This window comes from Octopus sinensis, linkage group LG11, assembly GCF_006345805.1.
Source record: "Octopus sinensis linkage group LG11, ASM634580v1, whole genome shotgun sequence".
Lineage (NCBI taxonomy): Eukaryota > Metazoa > Mollusca > Cephalopoda > Octopoda > Octopodidae > Octopus > Octopus sinensis.
The window spans coordinates 37,867,025-37,893,217 of NC_043007.1; the positions used below are offsets into that span (position 1 = coordinate 37,867,025).

General features: G+C 37.5%; 1 protein-coding gene across 5 annotated transcripts in view; it reads right to left on the reverse strand.

Moving 5' to 3' along the window:
* LOC115216997 (LIM and calponin homology domains-containing protein 1-like) overlaps nucleotides 1-26,193 on the reverse strand; it is a 294,506-nt gene that overhangs the window by 165,469 nt on the left and 102,844 nt on the right. For all 5 annotated transcript variants that reach the window (XR_005001247.1, XM_036507360.1, XM_029786512.2 and 2 more), the window contains exon 3: nucleotides 21,635-21,704. Coding sequence is in view for 4 of the 5 variants with exons in the window: in XM_036507360.1 (XP_036363253.1) it covers nucleotides 21,635-21,704 (70 nt within the window). In the remaining variant the exon portion in view is untranslated. The remainder of the gene's footprint in view (nucleotides 1-21,634; nucleotides 21,705-26,193) is intronic.

The window sequence follows — 26,193 nt, forward strand, 5'->3', positions numbered from 1 at the left end:
GTATAAAATATATACCAGTAATACATCCAGATTCACTTTAATCCTTTACACCAACTTACAAATTTCCAAATTTCTTGTTTTATTCTACAGCAAGAAACCATAATTGGCTATCATTAAATCAGTGAAGGACACTCCACAGTAGAATCAGTGAAACCACAGACAAAAATATTAGGAACTTCTAAGGCAGTGAGCTGGCAGAATTGTCAGTGCACTGGACAAAATGCTTAGCAGCATTGTCTGTCTTTATGGTCTGAGTTCAAATTCCGTTGAAGTCAACTTTGCCTTTCATCCTTTTGGAGTTGATAGAATAAATTCCAGTAGAGCACTAGGGGTCATTGCAGTCGACTTACCCCTTCCTTTGAAATTACTGGCCTTGTGCAAAAATTGGAAACCAATATTAGGGAGTTTTAAGGCAGCAAGCTGATAAAATTGTTAGCACACCAGACAAAATGCTTAACAGTATTTCATCTGTCTTTATGGTCAGAGTTCAAATTCAGCCAAGGCTGACTTTGCCTTTCATCCTTTAGGAGTCAATGAAATAAGTACTAGTTGATCACTGGAGTTGATGTAATCAACTTACACCCTCCCCTGAAATTGCTGGCCTTGTGCCAAAATTTGAAACCAATATTAGGGACTGCTAATATTAAAAATCAATGACAGATGTAACAGAAATGGTAAAATACTGTACTAGATGATTTGCAAAGTTTAGTCACACCCATTTACATTCTAAGTTTTAATCCGGACTTTCTACCATCTGGGGCAATTGGTGAAAAAAAATCATCAGAGAAACTTTGCAGTAGCTACTTAAGAATGGTGCAAGCTCCAACTTTTGGTGCTGACCAAAGAATTCCCATTGTTGAGCATCCTCCTGTAACTTCAGCAGATATTTCAGAGTCATGAGAGTTTCATCTCTTAGTATATATGTGTCCCCTGAGTGGAGCAGTGAGAACTAAATTAGCCTTCACTTGCTGAAGGTTTCCATCTGCAATCTATTGATCTGGCCTCAGCTGCGATGGCTGTCCTTCCTAGAAGATTTCTTCAGTTGTTTGAGTTCCAAACTAATCTTCTGCAAGAACTAGGACATTGATCTTGCTGAAAGACTACAGCAGAACTAATAATGTAATGGGAGGAAATTAAAACCACAATTCCCCTTCCTTTCATCGAATTGGCAGAATTGTTAGACCATCAGATACAAAACCTTGCAATATTTGTTCTAGTTCTCAGCTTTCTGAGTTCAAATCCTGCCAAACTCAACTTTACTGTTCATTCTTTTGAAGATGAGGAACAACATCACCAGTTCAAGGTAAAGTACTTGACATTTGTTAGAATGTTAAACAAAATACCTTTTAGCTCTTTGCATTCTGAGTTCAAATTCCTACATGGTATAGGTATTCAAGTTACCACCAACAGCTAGAACTAATTATCTAGCCACAGGTGTCCACAACTGATCATGAAAATTCCAATAGATAGAGAATGATTCATTATCTTTCGTTTTTGGATTTGGTTTGCAAGATTCTTTATATGAGTTCGTGCGTTGAAGCATATTCTATTGTGTCTGGGGAGAGTCATTTTCTTTTTGTGCCTTATTATGTAACACACTCACCGGTAAAATTTCCATGTTTTTCTTATTTTTATTGTCCTAAAATTTTCGTTGCATCTTGCAACCTTTTCAATAGTTTTGATTGATTATCTGATACCACAGTGAAACAACGAAGCTCCCCCGACATTCTTATATATTTGTGGCCTTGTGTCAATATCAGATATCAATAGTAGAGCAGTGAGTTAGCATAGAAAAAGGAGAGCACAGAAAAGCAAAGGAGGGTACTGCACTAAACCTCTTGCAACATTTAGTTGCTTCACTCTACTAGAGTGAAAAGTACAATGACAGACAACATGATCTCTGGCACCGCCCTAGTGAACTTTTTTAAGTTCCATCTGAAAAGGAAGGTGGGGCAAGAGAAAATGTGTCTGTGAGAGTCTGTATTCAAAAAGAGATGGATGCGTGTTGCACGGATGCTAGGTGTGAAAGACCTTGCATGAACACGCCATGATCACTCACCAACAGGTTTCAGTTAAAATAACAGGGCTCATGGGGTCGGCTATCCTGTTTTTTTGACTTCATATGTCCCTTTTTGTTCGTGTATTCTTGTAATTCATTCGATTTCATTGTAAATAATTCCATTTCATTCACATGACCCCAAATCATGTTGTATCGTCCCCATCTGTGTAAACCCTTATGGGTAATAAAGAAATTAACTCTATAGCTTGAGACCAAATCTCATTGTATTCAATTTTGTCTTTCATTACTTGACTAGGTCAATAAAACAAACTAAAACAGCACTAGTAAATATATTGGTAGAGCAAAAAATCATCCAACCTATTATACCGTTTGTAACAAAATTTAACCTTGTGTCTTATCAAGTCAACAGAAATCAACGTTGAGGGCGGGGATAACCCAGACACAGAGCTAATTTCGAAAATAGGGCAGGGTTGAATGTCAGTGAACATGCCCTGTTGCATTACTGGTGTTTATGGACTATTTACTCAAAATGTAAGACTCATAAATGCAGCCTGATAGGAAATGAGCTCAGGTGGTGGAGTATAAAGCTGTTGTTTTGTGTATGTATGCAAACACAAAGCTTCAGATTTATCAGTAAATCTAAATAGAATTTTGTGACAATGATGTCTTCTCCAAAGCATTTAAAGAGTAGGAGGAGGAGGTGATGGTGGTTACATATTTCAGTGTACATTCTAATACCACCTATCCAACAGGATAGGTTATATTTTAAAATGTATAATTCATCAGGTAGAAGAATGCTACTCTTTTTTTCTCTTTTACTTGTTTCAGTAATTTGACTGTGGCCATGCTGGAGCACTGCCTTTAGTCGAGCAAATCGACCACGGGACTTATTCTTTGGAAGCCTAGTACTTATTCTATCGGTCTCTTTTGCCGAAACGCTAAGTTACGGGGACATAAACACACCACCATTGGTTGTCAAGAGATGTTGGGGGGACAAACACAGGCACACAAATACACACACACATGTATATATATATATAGTGGAGGCGCAATGGCCCAGTGGTTAGGGCAGCGGACTCGCGGTCGTAGGATTGCGGTTTCGATTCCCAGACCGGGCGTTGTGAGTGTTTATTGAGCGAAAACACCTAAAGCTCCACGAGGCTCTGGCAGGGATGGTGGTGATCCCTGCTGTACTCTTTCACCACAACTTTCTCTCACTCTTACTTCCTGTTTCTGTTGTACCTGTATTTCAAAGGGCCGGCCTTGTCAATCTCTGTGTCACGCTGAATATCCCCGAGAACTACGTTAAGGGTACACGTGTCTGTGGAGTGCTCGGCCACTTACACGTTAATTTCACGAGCAGGCTGTTCCATTGATTCGGATCAACCGGAACCCTCGTCGTCTGAACCGACGGAGTGCTTCTCTTATATATATATATACGATGCTTTGAAAGCCTGTTTATTTGGCATTGATCAATCAATGACACACACTCCTACAGCATCACAATGTCCCAGAACACACTGCCAATGTGACCAAGAGCAAGCTTGAAGAACATGATGCCCAAGAAATGCTTCCTCATCTTGCATACTGTCCAGACTTTGCACCATCAGATTACCACCTTTTCAGAGTCATGCCTCATTTCCTGCATGGATGGCAGTTCAATGTAGACAAGCTTGAAAATGGATGCAGCAAGTTTTTTGCCTCTAAACTAACCAAAATAGCATAGCTGTTGAACTGAACTTCTGGCACAATGATGGCAACAGACAATAAAATATGATGGGATATATTATTATGAATAAATGCTTTGTGTATGTAATTTGTTTGAACTAGGCATAGTTCCGGGCTCAGTCCCAGTGTGTGGCACCTTGGGCAAGTGTTTTCTACTATAGCCTCAGGCTGACCAAAGCCTTGTGAGTGGATTTGGTAGACAGAAACTGAAAGCCCATCGTATATATGTATGTATATATATATATATATATATATATATATATATATATATATATGTGTGTGTATGTGTGTGTATGTGTGTCTGTGTTTGTCCCCCCAACATCACTTGACAACCAATGCTGGTGTGTTTACATCCCCGTAACTTAGCGGTTCAGCAAAAGAGACTGATAGAATAAGTACTAGGCTTCCAAAGAATAAGTCCTGGGGTCGATTTGCTCGACTAAAGGCAGTGCTCCAGCATGGCCACAGTCAAATGACTGAAAAGAGTAAAAGAGTATTAATTAAAGCTTAAAATACAAAAAAAAAACTTTTGACTCAACCTGGTAAAAGGCCAAAAGAAAATAATGATGATGACGATGATATAATTGTTTTTAACAAAAAAATAGTTTTAGATTTAGTGGGAAAGAGTTAGTTGATTAAATCAACTACAGTACTTGGTTGCTTCTTCAATTGACCAGAGAAAGGCAAAGTTGACTTTGACAGGATTTGAACACAGAACATGAGGAGTCAGAACAAATATTACAAAGCAGTTTGTCCATCACTATAATGATTCTGCTAATCCATAGATTTCTAACATAGGCCATTCATAAACAGTGGGGAGCAGAAAGTCAATTTTTGTCAACTACTTTACTGGGGCTTATTTTATGAACCTTTCAAAAACAAAAGGCAAAGTTAACCCAGGCAAAATTTGAATTTAGAATATAAAAGGGGATAATAGTCATGACTGTGAGTTTAAGCAGTTTTCTTCACAACTCCATAGTTTTGAGTTCAAACCTTCTCTGCAGCATCTTGGGCATATGTCTTCTGCTGTAACCAAAGCCTTGTTACTGAAATTTGGTACATAGAAATCATGTGGAAGCCTGTCAAGGGATTTCATGTTCTTAGTGGATAGACTTTATCTGTCACCCTGTTTAACACTACAACCTGTCCCTTGGGTATCATTTGTGAAGTCTTGTCAATTACAAGCCTTGCCTTTTAAGCCTGTTTCCTGGTCTGAAGATGTCTCAGAGACCTTGGGAAAAGTCAAGAATCACAAACACTGTCCTTCCTCCTATAAATCTCTCTATATATAAAGCCGAAGTTGTCTATGTGCGTGTGGCAGGTTTGGTAGCCTTCAACTAACACTATCACCTCCAAGACCCTGCGGTGCAAGTTGACCAAAATTGAAAGTATAATAGAAGAAGGCTTGCTCTTCCTTCCGTAGAAGGAAAAATTCAAATCGAACCATGTTAACACCAAAAATTATTTACATCAAAAAGGTGCTTTTTTTCTATGAAAATCCCTATTTTTTATGATTTTTTTACTGCTGTGTGGCCATTTTTCAGTGTATTTCAACCAGAAAAATGTTCACTTAAAGAGAATAACAAGCTACATAATGCAAAATCTTTACTTTTCAAAAATTCCAATTCTAAAGGGTCGAAACAAACCCGAGCAACGCCGGGCGATACTGCTAGTAAACAATTAAAATAAAATCCTGATCAAAATAGTAACAAGAAGGCAAGGAAAGATGACTAACCATCTACTAAGTCTGCCTACCCACTGTCCATGTGCTTTCAAATATTAATTTCTTACAAAGGTGCAAGATCTCACAGTTTGGAAGAAAGTATTACGAATCTATACTGTGCAAGCTTATTGCTGTGTAATGCTGTACTCTACTGTACAGTACAGCTGGCCACAGCTGATCAAACAAAGATAAGAGAGAAACAGAAGTGGAGTTGGCCAGTTCAAAAGTTGGTTTGGGGAAAACTTCATATATTAAAGTTTAATGCTAAACAATTGTACTTGGTGATCTGTGTGAATATCCAGGTAAAAACAGTGTGAGTAAAGTGTTGGTAATGGAGGCGGAATGAAGATAGTGGTGGCGGTGGTGGTGGTGAGAAAGTTTGTGAACAAGTAGTAGTGTGTGTGAGAGAGAGAGAGAGCTGGGGGGGGGGGCAGACTGAATGATAAATATAAATGGTAAAGATCTGTGAGAAGAAAAAGAACAGAAAAGCAAGAGAGCAAGAAAAGAGAAAAAGAGGAAAACTAAGAAAGAATAATGTAGTGAAGAAGAAAATCAAGAGAATCAAAGAAAGAAGAAAAAGAGGTGAAAGTATGAGAGAGATAAAATAGGGCATTATGGGTAAAAACATACAAAAATAGGATAATAATAATTGCTTCTAATTTAGGCACAAGGACAGAGAACTAGTTAATTATATCAACCCCAGTACTAGACTAGTAATTTATTTTATCAACCCCAGAAGGATGACAGGCAAAGTTGATCTTGGTAGGATTTGAACTCAAAATGTAAAGGGTTGTAACAAATACTACAAGCTCTACTGACCATGCCAGCTTGCTGCCTTGATAATAATGATCTGTCACATTAATGTAGAACCTTACATTATCAAAGAATGGTGTAAAAATTATCAAACCCATTACTTGAGTGGCACTTCTTGGCTCAACTTCAGAAAGACAAATAGCCGAATCTAAACAACAGAGCTTCTACTGTTTCTACCATGTTTTGTTTCTAATATAAGTATTTCAAGGTCACCTTCTCAGTACATACACCAGGCTTCCTGGTTACTGCCAAGTAACTTTCAACATATGACATGGGCACAAAACATCTCAAGGTATAAACACAAGAAACATGAGATTTATGGATCCATTCCATGAGTTTCTACTATTGTTGCTCAAGGCTTTTGTTTGTCATTGTTACTGTGCTGAACCAGGCCATATAGGATGCTATATTCTTGGAGACTTCTCCTCTCCCGCTTCCTCTATTTTCTCTATAGTTCTTTCTCTTTCATTGTGTGTGTGTGTGTGTGTTCCTTTACTCATTGCTTGCCATGAAGCATAGTAAGTGCACTCATCTTGCAATTCCTGTGCATGATAAGTGCGCATCCTCTCCCCCTTCATCTCCATACATCATAAAACATGACTAGCATAATCAGCCAATCAACCATTATTATACAGAAATTGTGAAGGCACATGGCTTAGTGGTTAGAGCGTAAAGCTTACGATTGTGAGGTTGTGAGCTCGAATCCCGGACCGGGCTGCGTGTTGTGTTCTTGAGCAAGACACTTTATTTCATGTTACTCCACTTCACTCAGCTGTAGAAATGAGTTGCGACATCACTGGTGCCAAGCTGTATCGGCCTTTGCCTTTCCCTTGGATAACATCAGTGGTGTGGAGAGGGGAGGCTGGTATGCATGGGCGACTGCTAGCCTTCTACAAAAAAACCTTGTGCGGACTTGTGCCTCGGAGGGTAACTTTCTAGGTGGAATCCCATGGTCATTCATGACCGAAGGGGGTCTCCTCCTATTATATAGAAATTATTTATGAGTGAAAGCCTCAATAACAACTGGGTGATTGATCAAGCTTCCACAAGCTTCCCAAGACAGTGGGCTGGTGTATAGAAACAATCTTGTAACGAGAAAAGAGTAAGATAGATGAGCATTGTGTTCGGTCTGTTGCTTATAACACCATCACCACCACCACACTTAATTTTGAAGAAGACTTTTCTATTTATCCTTATTTTCTTCTTTAGCTGTGCAAAATTTTCTTTCTTAGAATTCATCTTTATTCTGATGGAAGAAATTCTTATTTTTGCAAAAGCTATAAAGAAATTTATTATTATTTCTCTGTTCTTGTCTGTGACAACCCCAAATTGTTGATTCTGAGTTTCATCATCTTTATAAGGATCTTAAGATTCCATCCCTATAGACAACTGAAAAGTACAAGAATTTAAAATAAAAAAACCCCGATTTTTATCACATTCACATTGCCTAATATTTTACACTGACACAACAAGGCCATATCATCATCATTATTTTACAGGCGAGCTGGCAGAAACGTTAGCGCACTGGGCAAAATGCTTAGCGGTATTTCGTCTGTCGTTACATTCCGAGTTCAAATTCCGCCGAGGTCGACTTTACCTTTCATCCTTTCGGGGTCGATAAATAAAGTACCAGTTTCGCACTGGGGTCGATGTAATCAACTTACTCCCTTTGTCTGTCCTTGTTTGTCCCGTCTATGTTTAGCCCCTTGTGGGCAGTAAAGAAATATATTTTACATATGTTTTACATGCTGGCATGAGTTGGACATCTGATAGGATTCGACTAGTCCGAAGACTGCATCAAAAGCCAATGTTTGCTTTGGCATGGTTTCTATGGCTGGATTTTCTTCTGAATGCCTTTTACTTTATTGTACAGGGTTCCTTTTGTTTCCTGATTGCCAGTGCAAGTGAAGGTTGCCAAGTAACTTGCAAGCTCTTTCAACTGAATGCAGTTGTAGTGGAGGGAAGATGGCTTTGTGTGGGATATTGAGAGGCTAAAGTAAGATAGAGGGACAGGCATAGCCATCTTGCTATGGAAGACATACACAATTACCACAGCTACCCTGCTTTATTATATAGGTGTGTGGTGGTGGTGGTGGTGGTGGTGAGGAGCAGCTGAAAAGAAGATAGAGCTGTTGAAGATGAAGTGTCAGAGAATACTTTCAAGGTACAAGAAATTGAGCATAAGAGAGAATATGGACTGAGGATGGGGATAAAATAACAATGATTTGTAAATACAAATCATATTCTAAATAAATATAACAAATGTCAAACCAAGCCACTACTAAGTCTTGGTGAAAAAAAAAAGGTTTAATATGTGGATTAGCACCGTGTATAAATAGTACAGACGGTGGTAATGATGGTGGTGGTGGTGCTGGTGGTGGTGATGGTGGTGGTGCTGGTAGTTATTAAGTAACTGAGTGAACACAATGGTCATCTATCATGCTCTTCTCCCCATTTGTGGCTGTCCCTTCACACCAACCCACTGTTTTGTTCACACATGTGGAAGCCTGGTCCTTAGTACACATCAAAAATCCCAGTTGTTATGGTGACATTCACCGATTAACAATAAACCAATAATGGATGAAAACACAGCAGTACAAGAGACTGGATTTAGATCATCATCATCATCAGTATGACCATATCATGTCATCAATGCAGTGAAAGAGAAACTAGTTCGTAACCTAGTTTTGTTTCAGAATTAGAAACATCATCATCCTCATTATTATTATTATTATTATTATTATTATCATTATTAAGGTGGCAAGCTGGCAGAATTGTTGGCACATCGGACGAATTGCCTAGCGGTATTTTGTCTGCTGCTACATTCTGAGTTCAAATTTTGCCAAGGTTGGCATTGCTTGTCATCCTTGCAACTGGCCCCCTCCCCCAAAATTTCAGGCCTTGGGCCTATAGTAGAAAGGACGATTTATTATTATTTCGTCTTTTCAGGCTGTTGATCACTGGAGTCAATGTAATTGACTAGAACCCACCTCTCTCAAGATTCCAGGACTTGTGCCTATTGTAGAAAGGACTATTATTATTATTATTATTATTATTATTGTTATTATTATTATTATTATTATTATTATGGCTGCAAGCTGGCAGAATCATTAAGATGCCAGGCAAAATGGTTAGCAACGTTTTGTCTGTTTTACATTCTGATTTCAAATTTTTCAAAGTTGACTTCGCCTTTCATCCTTTTGGGGTCAATGAAATAAGTACCAGTTATGTATTGGGGTTGATATAATCCACTAGCCTCTCCCACAATATTTCAGGCCTTGGGCCTTCAGTAGAAAGGAGTATTATTATTATTATATTATTATTATTATTATTATTATTATTATTAAGGCAATGAGCTGGCAGAACCATTAGCACAATAAAAAAAATGCTTAGGGGCATTTTGTCTATCTTTATGTTCTGGATTCAAATCCCACCAAGGCCAACACTGTCTTTCATCCTTTCAGGGTGAATTTAGAATAAGTACTGATCAAGCAATCAACTATAAACCTCTTACAAAATTTCAGGTTTTGTGCCTATAGCAGAAAGGACCATTATTATTATTATTATTATTATTATTATATGGAAAAATCATTAGAGCATTGTAAAAATGCCATGTGGTATTTGTTCCAGCTCTTTACATTCAAAGTTCAAATCTCTCTAAGATTAACTTTGTCTTTCATTCTTTCAGGAACCAACAAAATATCAGTCAGGTGATACTGAGATTGATGGTAGCGACTAACTTCCTCTTCTCAAAAATGAACAGGCCTTATGCCTAAATCAGAAACCAAAATCATTATTATTATTAATTATTATTATTATTATTATTATTAAGGTGACAGGCTAGTAGAAGAATTGGTAATACATTGGACAAAATGCTTAGCAGCATTTCTTTAGGCTGAATTCAAATTGGACTGAGGTCGACTTTGCCTTTCAATGTTTCGGGGTCAATAAAATAAAGTACCAGCTGAGCACTAAAATCACTGACCTTGTGCCAAAATTTGAAAATTATTATTATTATTATTATTATTATTATTATTAAACTTGCGTCAACTTGCTAAAATTTGATCCTGTTCCTCTGCAATTAAAATACAAAATGTCACTTTCAAACTTTGATTAAATTAATAGAATCAACAGAAATGCCAAACCTATTTTCTAACAAAGAAGAAATAAAGTTTATACGATGACTCATAAACGTCACACCATTTACAAGTTCACCACTATTAGTTTCATTTTTACCATTTATTTTTTAATGATTTTCTTGCCAATGTGAGTGAGATGATGACGAATTTATATTCCCAACCAGCTCATTTTCTTATGCTAAAATGGGTTGGATGGTGTTATAAATTTATACAATGACCCAACACATTTCCTTATGCTGTCATGAGTTGGATGGTGGCTGTGTGGTAAGTAGATTGCTTGCCAACCACATGGTTCTGGGTTCAGTCCCACTGTGTGACACCTTGGGCAAGTGTCTTCTACTATAGCCTCAGACTGACCAAAGCCTTCTGAATGGATTTGGTAGACGGAAACTGAAAGAAGCCTGTCATATATATATATATATATATATATATATATATATATATATATATATATATATGTATGTATGTATATGTTTGTGTGTTTGTCCCCCCCACCATCGCTTGACAACCAATTTTGGGGTGTTTATGTCCCTGTAACTTAGCGGTTTGACAAAAGAGACCAATAGAATAAGAATTAGGATTACAAAGAATAAGTCCTGGGGTCGATTTGTTTGACTAAAGGCTGTGCTCCAGCATGGCTGCAGTCAAATAAAACAAGTAAAAGAATATCAACCAGTACATTTTCTTATACTGATATAGGTTGGATGGTGCTATAAATTTTAACAACCAATAACTAACCAACCAAATAACAGATATTTTACATTGGCATGGTTTGATGGTTCTAAGGTCAAGGAGTTCATTTTTCAGCCACATAGTTTTGGATTCAGCCCCACCGTCAGCATCTTGGGCAAGTATCATTCATTATAGCCCTAGATCATTTAGTGCATTGTGAGTTAGTAAGGCAGACAGAAACTGTATGGAAGCCTGTCATATATATTTGTGTGTGTGTGTGTGTGTGTGTGTGTGTGTGTGTGTGTGTGTGTGTGTGTGTGTGTGTGTGTGTGTGTGTGTGTGTGTGTGTGTGTGTGTGCGCGCATAGATGCTGTTATTTGTCTCCATGCTGCTTGACAACAGGTAATTCATTTACATCTTTCTTATATAACAGCTCAGCAAGAGATTGATAAAACACACACATATATAAAGAGCTATATCAGTTCACGAACAGGACGTCACTGTGCTGTCCCCATTGTGCCGACTGCTTCATCTTGGGCAAGGACAACGTACTGCAATAGCTTGGGTTTCAAGGGCCCACAGCTATTTAACTGTCTGCTGTAGCATCTGAGGAGTCTTCATGGAGTGGATGTAGACGTTTCAAACCGTGAACTTGACCTCTGGCTTGCCAAGATCCCGGATGAGCCAATATCTAAGCAAGAAACTCAAAAGAGGGCAGTAGCATCGAACTCCATCCTTCACCAGAAGCCGCTCCAACAAAGGTGGAAAGTGGAAAGATGATTACAATGGTGGTGTTCCAGCATGGCCACAGTCATTGGACTGAAACATATAAGAGAATACACACACACGATAGGATTTGTACAGCTTTCATCCATCAAATTCAAGTATTGATTGGTTTGAGGCAACAAGACTATACTAGAAGACACTTGTCTTCTTTATCACACAATGTGTGTGTGTGTGTGTGTATACACACAGATGTGTGTGGGCCAATTTGAAAGTAAATATACTAAAACTTGCATTATTCCTCATTCAAAACCTTTTCAAAGTTCATTTAATAACTTTATAGATATACTAGCAGTATTGCCCGGCATTGCTCAGGTTTGTTTTGACCCTTTAGAATTGGAATTTTTGAGAAGTAAAAATTTTGCATTATGTAGCTTGTTATTCTCTTTAAGTGAACATTTTCTGGTTGAAATACACCGAAAAATGGCGACACAGCAGTCAAAAAATCGTAAAAAATAGGGATTTTCATAGAAGAAAAGCATCTTTTTGATGTAAATAATTTTTGGTGTTAACATGGTCCAATTTGAATTTTATCTTCTACGGAATGAAGAGCAAGCCTTCTTATATCATACTCTCAATTTTGGTCAACATGCGCCGCAGGGTCTCGGAGGAGATAGTGTTAGTTGAAGGCTACCAAACCTGCCACACACAGACAACTTCAGCTTTTTATATATAGATTTAATGTTACACTGAGATTTTCCTCATCTTTTTATTATTTTATTTTTCCCTCTAAGGCAACTTCATTTCATTTCACACTTCCAGCCCTATCTTTTATTATCTGTAACATATATTTCACTTAACATTCAACTATTTCATAATTATATTATATCACCATTACAATCATTATATTACTACATCATTATTATCTAATGTCGTATTATTGCTTTTCTCTGCTTTATGGACCATGCTTCACCACACATCCCAGCCAAACACGATATGCTATTTTTTTTACAAAACAATACTCCCACGTACTCCAAAGCAATGAGAACATACAAGAAAGTTTCAGGATTTTTCACACCTTACACTACACAAAAAATCTATACATAACAATATATACAAATACCACAACCACAATACAGTCTACTTATGTTTGCTTTGGTCTATTGAGCTCTCTATTTTTTTTTTATAGCTTTTGTATATATATTTCATTTAATTACTTAAATCATATCTGCTTATTAGTCTTCACAGAAGAACATTCCAATTCTACATGTTACTGCAACTGGATTATCATCAGTTGCTTGGTGATGGGAAACACAAAACTGAGTAGCAACTCATAAGACATCTGTTCTAAGTCCAACAAACACAAACACATATCTATATATATAAAGCTGAAGTTGTCTGTGTGTGTGTGTGTGTGTGTGTGTGGCAGGTTTGGTAGCCTTCAACTAACACTATCTCCTCCGAGACCCTACAGCGCAAGTTGACCAAAATTGAGAATATGATAGAAGAAGGCTTGCTCTTCCTTCTGTAGAAGACAAAATTAAAATTGGACCATGTTAACACCAAAAATTATTTACATCAAAAAGGTGATTTTTTTTCTATGAAAATCCTTATATTTTATGATTTTTTGACTGCTGTGTCGCATTTTTCGGTGTATTTCAACCAGAAAAATGTTCACTTAAAGAGAATAACAAGCTACATAATGCAAAATTTTTACTTTTCAAAAAAGATTGAAACTATGTCAAAACTTTGTTAACGCGACATCAAAGTCTGCCGTTTTAAGCGCAACTAAAAAACAAACCCGAGCAATATATATGTATATGTATATATATGTATATATACTTTTGTATGTATATATACATATATGAACATATGAGAGGGTGAAAAAGAGAGGCAGAGCTTTATATGTATATCTATGATGGAATCTCCCATCAAAAACAATGTAGAAATGTTCAGTTTTTGCTGACCAACCTGCAGAAATAATTTGTTTATAGTGAATAAATCTATGTGCTGTACATTGGCTCACTCCCACCATTAAATCGATATTGCCTAAACAGGTGCACAGTGTACCACATATCAGGTGTCAAATTGATCACAGAGCAACATAAGATGCAGTGTTTTGCTCAAAAACACAATGAACCACCCAATCTAGGAACTGAAATCACTATCTCTCGATCGTGAGTGCAACAGCCTAACCACCTTTATGTGGTTTTCTTCAAATACAAGCCTCTGTCCACTTGAGCTATCTTCTTGGGTCATTTTTATTTCATGTGTGTGTGTGTGTGTGTGTGTGTGAGAGTGTGTACATATATATATATATATATATATATATATATATTATGAAACAAGAGTTATGGAATGGAGTATGGAAAATCTGGACTACACACACAGACACACATTTATAAAATTATACAGAATTATAGATCTATTTCTGTCAGTTTTAGCAATCACTTTCGTACAAAAGTTAGGGAAAACCTAAAATGGTGCTCATCAGAAGGGCTGATGTGACAAGTTTCACTACTGAAGATCAGCCAGTGTTATGTCTAGTTTGTGGGTGCTGTGGAAAGAATAGAACAGAAAATCCTGTGGGAGAAGTTCAGAGGGAAATTCATCAAGAGTTATGCACCTTACACAAAAGTGAGCATGCCTTCACTGTGTGAGGTCTAACTGCCTGCCTGCAAAGTGCAGGAAGGAAGGAGGAGAAGGGGTGGACATCGAATTTTAAAATCACATGCGGCTATATATGCACATATGTTTGTGTGCATGTTAATATATAATAAAGTGTGGCAAGCATTGCAGTTTTGAGAAGTACTGGTAATTGAAGCTCTGACATTTATAATCATGAAGCATTCCACTGGTATCCAATTACATATTTCCTTTCATGTGGGCATGATCAGAAAATTTCACTTTTGCAATTTAGGTAGATGTCCAGGTAAAGTGAGCTTTACATCCATGTTCACAATTCCAACTGTCAACATTTTAACTGACTACATCACATCTTTCCTTTTCTGCCTCTCTTTCCTCTTCTTGATTCTCCTCCTCTTCCATTTCCTCCTCTCACCAACTTTCACTGTTTTGGTTTTACATCCTCAGATATTTGAGAATTATTAACCATCATAGTATGTAACACATACTATAAAATGGCCATCACATACATAGATCAACTGGAACCCAAGGTCCTGTAGCTGCTTCAGGCATGTGAATGATATCCTAATACTTATATCCTCCTGAGTGGAGGCCATCGTCATATACCAGAAATTCGGCAACACCAAAAAACATGGATTTCTCGATCAAGCACCCTGACCAGTTTGGAGCCTTTTTCCTGCTTAATTTCCAACTCAGGTTTACATCAAGTTCCACAAGAAAGTAACTAGTAGGAACCTGCTTGTGCAATACAAATCAGGCCTTGTTCACCATAACTAGAACCACCTACATATAAAATGAAATCTCACACATAAACAACAGGTGCAGCAAAGTAATTGAGAAAGCTGTCAAAACCAAATGGTTCCAGAAGATCCTACTAAACAACAGCTATTCACTATCTTTCACCAAACAGCAACTTATAAACAATACTAAAATTAATAAACTTCATAAGAAGGCCTGTACTCCCAAGACTAATATGTGCTTCTAAAAACTACCCTACTTCAACAACAGAACCGCTTCTGCAATTTCATCATGCAATTCACAAGGTGGAACTAAACATATGAATAGTGCATTCAGGTTCATCGCTGAGGAAATTTGTCCAGAAATCATACCTATTTCTTTACTACCCACAAGGGGCTAAACACAGAGTGGACAAACACGGACAAACAAACAGATTAAGTCGATTATATCGATCCTAGTGCACAACTGGTACTTATTTAATTGACCCTGAAAGGATGAAAGGCAAAGTCGACCTCGGTGGAATTTGAACTCAGAATGTAACGGCAGTCGAAATACGGCTATGCATTTTGCCCGGTGTGCTAACGTTTCTGCCAGCTCACCGCTTTATCCAGAAATCATACCACAAACAGCATTGTTGGGTGTTCACTGTCCAATTAAGCCATTGACAACTTTAAAACGTTCTTGAGAGCCTATGTAGCATATGAGGTGATCTGCAATTCCCAGGATATTACAGTATATATTAGAAGCATAGAATGTAACACAAACAACCTTTAAATTAAGGAGGCTATCCAAACTGATAAGCTGAAACCAGCATTAAACAATAGACAAGAACTACACAAAACAGACTGGTTGTTGTAATACCAGTCTGCGAATGTCACTACCCTCACCTACATACCTCACATTTCTACACACATCCTAATGAAGGGGGTCCTAACCTCAAAATATTAAAGAAATATAAAGTAAAACTTCAACTGTCATTCTGTCTTTACTTCTGCATTTCATTTCACACTGTTTCAGACGTAACAAGTTTTTATCCATTACACACACACACACACACACAAATATACAGATGTGAATATATAATCATATCAAAGGGAAATGGAAATTAATTAAAATTTACATTTCCAGTGGTCTAACGTGTAAAAATTTAGTCCAAAAGACTATGTATTAGTCATAAGATACAGTGTAGATTTAAACACACGAGAAATCCAGCAACATTCCTGTCGAATTTTATCCCTAATTTTGTGGTTATAGAACCTAGCTGTTCTTTCTAGCGTGTTGAATCCCATGAGTGGATTTCTCATGTGTTTAAATGTACACTGCATCTAATGTGAATATATATATATAGATATATTACACACACACACACACAAACACATACAGTTATAGATACACCAACAGTCCAACTCATGCCAACATGGAAAATGGATGTTAAATAATGATGATACACATAGGTATATACATACACATAGGTATATACATAGGCACAAGTACATACATTCATGTGCATACATGCATGCATAGGAGTAGAGCATTCTTTCATATATTGTAACTGAAAGACTCATAATTTCACTACTCAAGTTACATGTTATCAATGACTCAGCTGATAAATCAAACTAGTTTCTCCTTCAAATATCTGTTGTTTGAATACATTTTGAAATATTACGAAGAAAATGCTTATCTTTATAATAAATCTCTGAACGAGGTATAAACAGTAACTGCACGACAATGTGAAGTATATTTGCCATCTAAATATGGCTAACCACTAACGGTGGATGTTACTGCAGCTTGTAGCCCCAGAACATCTTCTCCAGCTGGCTATTGACACACTTTCTGTGCCCTATCGGCATTTGCAAATGGAAGCCATCCTTCCCATCGTCGACCTGATGTGATACACACGGACCCGGGTTTCTGGATATTTACCCGTTATCAGTGCATGACATTTACCGGTCTTCGATGCGAAGGTGTCCCAATGCGAATACATATATCCTTTTTCCAGTAACTTTTCGTTACTGATCTTGAAAAAGTGTATACAAGCAATAACAAATCTCTGAACAAGGTATAAACAGTTACTGCACAACAATGTGAAGTATATTTGCCATCTAAATATGGCTAACCACTAACGGCGGATGTTACTGTAGCTTGTAGCTTATCTTTATGTTCTTTTAAAAAAAAAAAACCTTCTAAGCAGCACATGCTTGATCACTGAATTATGTAGATGACTGAAATGCTTGAAAAAACTTTTGAGCACTGTGTGTGAAAAGTTAGGCAGAGATCTATGTAGTGATGTAAATAAATGAAAACAATGCTGGTGCCACAATGAAATGCATCATGTTCATACTATATAATGGCCAGCATTAGGAAGGGTATTAAGCCATAAAAACCCATACCAAATTAAGTAAGACATATGTAAGACATGCTCCTTTAATCCATCTATAAATGCAGTAACTCTGAACAGGAATTCACCTGGATCATGACAGCCTGACCAATCCATGCCAGCATAGAAAATAAATGCAAAACGATGATAATGACAAAGATAACCACATACGTGAGTAATTTCATATATAGCTGAACAGGTATGGTTGGGCAGGTAAATGTACAAATTTACATTTGAATAGCTAGAAATACTTATAAACTTAGCAAGACTAGTGCACATGAATTTGTACACATTAGCATCAGAGATCATAAAAATATTTACTTACAGATGTATACACACATTCATATATAAATATATAAACACAAGTATACATACAAGCATGTGTGAGTATGTGTGTGTGTGTGTAGACATGTATAGATACACACACACATAAGTGTATATATATAAGTTATATTTCTGTGCACATAAGGTGCACACAATCTCATTCGTACACACATGTACATCTATGTATATATATATATATATATATATATATGCACAAGTATTCATATAATACATATGCACACACACACACACACACACACACACACATACACACACACACACACACACACACACACACACAATGATGTGACAGAAGTAACACAGAAACACAAGTGTATTTTTATTTGCACACATACACACAAATATATCACTCTCTCCTTTCCCTCACCCTGTTTCATGTGTAAATACAAGTATTTTTATGAGCACTAGTGAATCTCAGTGAGAGAGAGAAAGAGAGAGAGAGTGTGTGTGTGCGTGTGTGTGTGTGTGTGTGTGTGTGTGTGTGTGTGTGTGTGTGTGTGTGTGTGTGTGTGTGTGTGGCCATGTGAAACACGAGCACTAATTAAAAATAGTAAAACCAGTTTCTAAAGAGGTGTGATTTATTTCCTTATGTCAGCTGACTTTGTTCATTATTTACACACACACACACACACACACTCTATGTGCACATTCATGGACAGATACACACAAATCCCAACACACACACACACACACATGCATACATTCATGGATACACTCAAACTCGTACACAAAACACACGGATACATGTAAATACATAGCCCCTCCCACTCCACATAAATATACACATATAAACATGATATACCCAATCACACACATGCACTCATACAGATATACACACACACACAGATATGAGCCAATGTACCAGGATAATTTGTATATATGTATATGCATATACATATATATAAACATACACAAAGTACAAATATCAACTTAAAACATAATGAAAACTGAACAAAAACAACACACACATTTATACACTAACAAAATAAGCACAAACAATGCACAAAATTATACAAATGTACATGTATAATTTTCAAACACACACACACACATATATACCTACATTCTTTATGCTACGCCCACACATATACACCTGTATACCTACGCATATATGCACTTACCAAATAAGGACAAATACAGAATTACAAAATTAATGCAAACACATACACATTCCTTATAAATGAATACATGCCTTACATTCACAAAATCATCATCATCATCATCGTCGTTTAACGTCCGCTTTCCATGCCAGCATGGGTTGGACGATTTTGACTGAGGGTTGGCGAACCAGATGACTGCACCAGGCTCCAATCTTGATATGGCAGAGTTTCTACAGCTGGATGCCCTTCCTAATGCCAACCACTCCGAGAGTGTAGTGGGTGCTTTTACATGCCACCAGCATGGGGGCCAGTCAGGCGGTACTGGCAACAACCTCACTCAAAACTTTTTACACATGCCACCGGCACAGGTGCCAGTAAGGCGACACTGGTAATGATCATGCTTGAATGGTGCTTTTTACGTGCCACCGGCACAGAGCCAGTTAGCCGCTTTGGCAACGATCACGCTCAGATGGTGCTCTTAGCACCCTACTAGCACGGGGCACAAGTGCCAGTAAGGCGATGCTGGTAACAACTACCCTCATCATCATTGTTGTCATCATATTATCGCCCACTTTTCCATGCTTGCATGGGTCACACAGAATTCATTGAGACAGATTTTGGATCTTTACCTTTTGATCGACAGATTTAAAAAATTATTTTTTGTAACTGAACACTTTCAAACTTTGGACACTGGTAGAATGTGTCATATAAAATATCTTTTACTCTTAACATTTTTGAGAAAAACTTATATTTAGGAAGTTATTTCATGTTAAATTTGTCCTATTTCGGTAATTTCAACCAATCAGTGACATGTATTCAGCTGAATAAAATTACTACCATTGTTTGTCAACAACCCTCAGCAGTGTATATTTCGTTTGTCACTGTTATTTATGACATCGTTCATGCATTTGTACTGGTTTTAGCTTTAAGGTTTTAGGGTTAGGGTGTTCGGGTTAGGGTTTTAGGGTTAGGGTTGTCATAAATAACAGTGACAAACGAAATATACATCGTCGAAAGTTCTTGTTGACAAACAACAGCAGTAATTTTATTCAGCTGAAAACATGTCATTGATTGGTTGAAACCACCAAAATAGGACAACTTTAACGTGAAATAACTTCCTAAATATAAGTTTTTCTCAAAAATGCTAAGAGGAAAAGATATTTTATATGACACATTCTACCAGTGTCCGAAGTTTGAAAGTGTTTAGTTACAAAAAATTATTTTTTAAATCTGTAGGTCAAAAGGTAAAGATCCCAGATTTTTTCTATGATTAGATGTCCTTCCTGATAATATTTTTTTATGGCCAAACATGTTTTCACAGATGAGAAATGAAGGTCACCGGTTGTATAACAGTGTCACTTGTTTACAACTACCACGTGATGATACCAAGACAAGAAGACAGTAATACACAGTAACAGTACACATTGTTATCATTTCACAAATATTCCATGCTGGCACAGGTTGGATGGTTTGACAGGATCTGACAAGTCAGAGGAAACACACACACACACACACACACACACACACACACACACACACACACACACAAACAGATACACACACACACAAACACAAACACATATACACACACGTGTATGTGTATATGTATGATGGGCTTCTTTCAGTTTCCATCAACCAGATCCACTCACAAAGCCTTCGTAGGCCTAGAGCTATATAGTAGAAGACACTTGCCCAGTGTCACAAAGTGGGACCAAACCTGGAACAGCGTGGGTGGGAAATAAACTTCTCAGCCACACAGGCACTTAGGTTGTCATTTAATTAATCACATACATTATACTACACCTAAGTTGTCAGATAACTGCTTACATACGTTACACCACACCTTTATTTTCACATAGCTACATACACTATACATTATGCTTATATTATTATTAGGCATTATATCACTCCTACAGTTACAGGTAAATACTTCCTCATGCTATGCCATGCTTTTATCTCTATCATCAACTACAACAGTAGCACAAATCAGGCATAGAATTTTGACCCCTGAGCACTGAAAATATATTTTGAGCCTATACAGTATTGGAGCCTCTGCAACATCATTTAATGTGCTAAAAACAGGAGCTATAATAATCCTCAATTTACAATGCACTATTAAAAAAAAAAGAGACATCATCATCATCATCATTGTTCGACCGTGGTCGAGACAATGGAATTTACCATGCTACGCCAGACTTCACGGTCCATCATAGCATTACGGAGGTCCTGTTGCTGGATGCCTGTATCCTAGGAGATTACATCAGGGTAGGAGAGTGTGCACCCACTGGTATTGCGAGTAGATGACTTCCAGAGGAGAAGAGGAGAAATTGCCTCGTTTTCAGCTCTACAACAATGTCCAGCAAACTGGACTCTCCTACCTTTCACAAGAGACAATGATTCATATAGTCTTAGATATTGGTGAAATAAAAGCTGGGATAGTTACAGATAGAGTAACTTTGGTCATTGGTCTGCCAGAGAAGGGCTGATAAAGTTAAACGCCTGTTGTCGCCCTTTAGAAAACAGTTTTCTAGGAGGTTACCATAGCTAAGTAGACACAAGTATATGGCAAACAGTAAGTACAGAAAATATGCAATATGAAAATATTCCTACCAGTCCAGCCAATGGTGTTGGGAATCGGTTAATTTTCTTAACAGAACTTGGTTTGAGACAGTTGAGCAACCTGAAATTATAAAAGGAGATTCCTTTTATTTATAAATACAAACATTACATATAAATATCAAACTATCACATTCAGTTTATGTTTTATTCTCATATAAGTCACTTTACCAATCAGTTTCATACCAGGAGTTGAGATAAGCCCAGCAATCATCGGAAAAGGATGAAAGGAATAATATGCCCACTACATTAGCTAATATATGTGCACTTGTCTTTTCTGACTCATGGATTTTTTAAGAACAATTATACACACACACAACACACTGTACATTGTCTCCAGGAATCTCACTTCCTACCAATGTTATGTAAAGAATCTCTCCAACAAAAATTATTGCATACATTCTACTAAGATTCATGTGATATCTTTTATCTGTTTCGGTCATTAGATTGTGGCCATGTTGGGGCACCACCTCAAAGAACTTTTAGCCGAATGAATCAACCCTAATACTTTTTTTTCTTAAAGCCTGATATTTATTCTACCAGTTTCCTTCTGTTGAACTGATAAGTTATGGGGATGTAAACAAACCAACACATGCATATATATATATATATGTGGCTGTGTGGTATAGCCACAGTTAAATGACTGAAACAAGTAAAAGAATATACATATATATATATATACATACATATATATATGTACATATGTACATACATATATGATGGGCCTCTTTCAGTTTCTGTCCACCAAATCCACTCCCAAGACTTTTGATTGGCCCAAGGCTAGAGTAGAGGACACTTGCCTAAGGTGCTACACAGTGGGACTGAACTTAGAACCATGGAGTTAGGAAGTAAGCTTCTTACCACACAGCCACTCCTGATATGTTCATGGTGAGGTAATATCTAAACAATGACTAAAATAAAAGATGAAGTACATTCATTGAAACTCAGATATGACAGTCCCAGATCCACATTGTTGAGAAATAAATGAACCCAGTCAGCAGGATATCAAATGATTTACCATAATACCTCTCTAAGTTAAAGCGTCATTAAGTTTTTGTTTTTTTTTGTTTTTTGGCTTCTTTCAATTATTTTCATAATGCTGGTTTCATATATAGTAATATTATAATTTTCTGGCCTATTAAACTCATTTCTATTAATATTTACATTTACACATATTCATTCATTTAATTATGTAGTTATGAGCTGGAAGAGGTATTAGAATAACAGAATGCCTTGCACTATTCATTCCAGCTCTCTGTACTCTGAGTTCAAATGGTGGTAGCAAATACATTGCTATGGTTTCACCTACTTCATTTTGAAAACACCTGCAGTAGAATGTTGGTTGAGGATGTGAGTGATGATGATCTGGGAGCTTCCCCGCCCAGGTTGAGACCTCGTCGAGAGCTTCCCCGCCCGGCCCGAGACCTCTTCAAGAGCTTCCCCACCCGGGCCGAGACCTCGTCAAGAGTTTCCCCGCCCGGGCCAAGACCTTGTCGAGAGCTTTCCCGCCCGGGCCGAGACCTCGTCGAGAGCTTCCCTTCCTGGGCCGAGACCTTATTCAGAGCTTTCCTTCCTGGGCCGAGACCTTGTCGAGAGCTTTCCCGCCTGGGCCAAGACTTCGCTCCCTAGGCCGAGACCTCGTCGAGAGCTTCCCCGCCCGGGCCAAGACCTTGTCAAGAGCTTCCCTGCCCAGGCCAAGACTTCGTCCAGAGCTTCCCCTCCTGGGCCGAGATCTCGTCCAGAGCTTCCCCTCCTGGACCGAGACCTCATCCAGAGCTTCCGCTCCTGGGCCAAGACCTCGTTGAGAGATTCTCCTCCCGGGCCAAGACCTCATCAAGAGCTTCTCCTCCCATGCCGAGACTTCATCGAGAGCTTCTCCTCCCGTGCCGAGACCTCATTGAGAGCCTCTCCTCTCAAACCGAGACCTTGTCGAGAGCTTCTCTCAGGCTGAAACCTCATCAAGAGCTTCTCCTCTCAGGCCAAGCCTTCACCAAGAATTACTCTTCTGAGGCAAAGTCCCAATCAATCAATAGCTTCTCTCAGGTTGTCCTAATCAAGAGTTTCCCTTTTTAGTTTAAGATCTCATTAAGTTCTTTAAATGCAATTTAAAAATGAAGGCGGGGACAGAGAGCAAGATACTTCTCTCCAGTAGATTTTATGGAAGGTGAGTGAGAGTACTAAAATCAGTATGATTAAAAGGTCCTAACAATACAGCTGGAGCCTAAGCAACAAGAGCAGGAAGAAGGCATTTGTTTTTGAGTTATTTATGGAGTTTCCTGAATCCCTCTATGTGATTTATCCTTCCTTTATTTTGGGTTTCCGTTTTGTTATATATTCATCTATATTCTATTATCATCATCATTATTTAATGCATGTTTTCTACAGTGGTAGGAGTTGGATGATTTGATAGCATGCTGAGCCTCAGGGCTGCACAGATTATTAGTGTAAACTTTAGCAAGATTTCTACGGCTGAAATGCCCTTCCCAAGGCTAAGTGTATTTTTTGCCACCAGCACTAGTGAGATTGCTGAGTAACTTGTAAGACTGAATAAGAACAGGGAGAAAAGGAAAAAACAAAGCTACAGCAACTAAGTGGGAAGGGGTGTATGAGAGGGTGGTAGTGGCTTTACGATAGGTATTGAAAGGAACAAGTTGATAGAGAACAAGTTGATAGAGAACAAGTACAATTATCTTGCCACAAAACAGATACGTAATAGCAGACATGATACTGATTAGCATTTCACCCAGCATGCTAACGTTTCTGCCAGCTCGCCGCCTTCATAATTCTAAGCAAACAAATCTAGACTTGTTTTTTAAAAAGAAATCTACAAATCCGTCTATGAGTACTTGTGAATTGGCAATCACGCCTACAAGTGATGATATGCGCGTGTCTAGTGCAAGTGAAAGTGATCCAGAAAACAATTATAATAATATTTTTTATCATAAATGATCTTGACATTCTTTTTACTGAAATAAAATATTCTTTACATTCCACTGTTGTTTTATTGCCATTTATTTATGAGTATTTTAAATTTTACAGGTAAAATACTTTTCCAGGAACGAATTATGACTTATAACATTGCTCTGCTTTACAAGTTTTCACTTTACAAGTAGTCTCCGGGAACAAGTTGACTCTTATATCAAGACATTACTGTACTTCTCAATTTCTTTGGTACCCATTCTATTATCATATGATATTGCAAAGATTTTATGCATATGTACATATACGCATATGTATGTATCATATACACACACATACATATACACACATACATATATATACACACGTATATATATATATATATATATATACACATGTATATATATACACACACACACATATGTACACACATATATATGCACACACACACATATGTACACACATATATATGCACACACACATATATACACACATATATGCACACACACATATATACACACATATATATACTCACACGCACACACACACACACACACACATACATATGCATATACACAGGTGTCTATACACACACATGCATCTTGAGATTTTGTGGTGAACATGTGTATTTTGTGTGAGAAGATTTAAAGATCCAAGTCCCACAGACACAGAGGGTGTGTCTCCACCCTCATAACAAAAGAGCATGACAAATATGTATTAAAAAAACGTAACAACAATAATAAACTGAATGAATAAGTTTGACATTCTTTATCAAAATATCTGAAGCTTTACTCAGATGTTCGTATTGATTTTTTTAAAAAATAAATTCAGCCTTTTGTAATGAAATGGGAAAATATTTTTGACCGTAATATATTACTATCATTTCATTAATCACCATCATTATATATGTGATGAGATGGCAGATTTGGTAGAGTGACAGTCAAAATGCCTTATGGTATTTTTGTTACATGTCATCACGAGTTCAAAACCCACCACAGTCAACTTTTGTCTTTCATCTACCCAGTCATCAATATTGATTTGTTACACTGGCATGAGGCCACAAATATTTGGGGAGGGCTGTAGTTGATTATACTGACCCCAGTTCTTGACTGGTTCTTTATTTTGTTGACCATAGAGAGATGAAAAGTACATGGCTCTAATTGACATTTTGTCTAGTACACAGTAATATAAAGATATATCAAGTACTGGGATGGGTTTAATTGACACTGCTCTCTCAGGGAATTTGCAGCTATATTCTCATATCAGAATCATCATTATACAAGAGTGCAGGGTGGTGATCTGGCAAAATTGTTACTAAGCCAGACAAAATGATAAATGGCATTTCTTCTACCTCTTTACTCTTTTACTCTTTTACTTGTTTCAGTCATTTGACTGCAGCCATGCTGGAGCACCGCCTTCAGTTCATCAAATCGACCCCAGGACTTATTCTTTGTAAGCCTAGTATTCTATCGGTCTCTTTTGCCGAACTGCTAAGTTACGGGGACGTAAACACACCAGCATCGGTTGTCAAGCGATATTGGGGGCACAAACACAGGCATACAAACGCACACACACACATATATATATATATATATATATATGTGACAGGCTTCTTGCAGTTTCCATCCACCAAA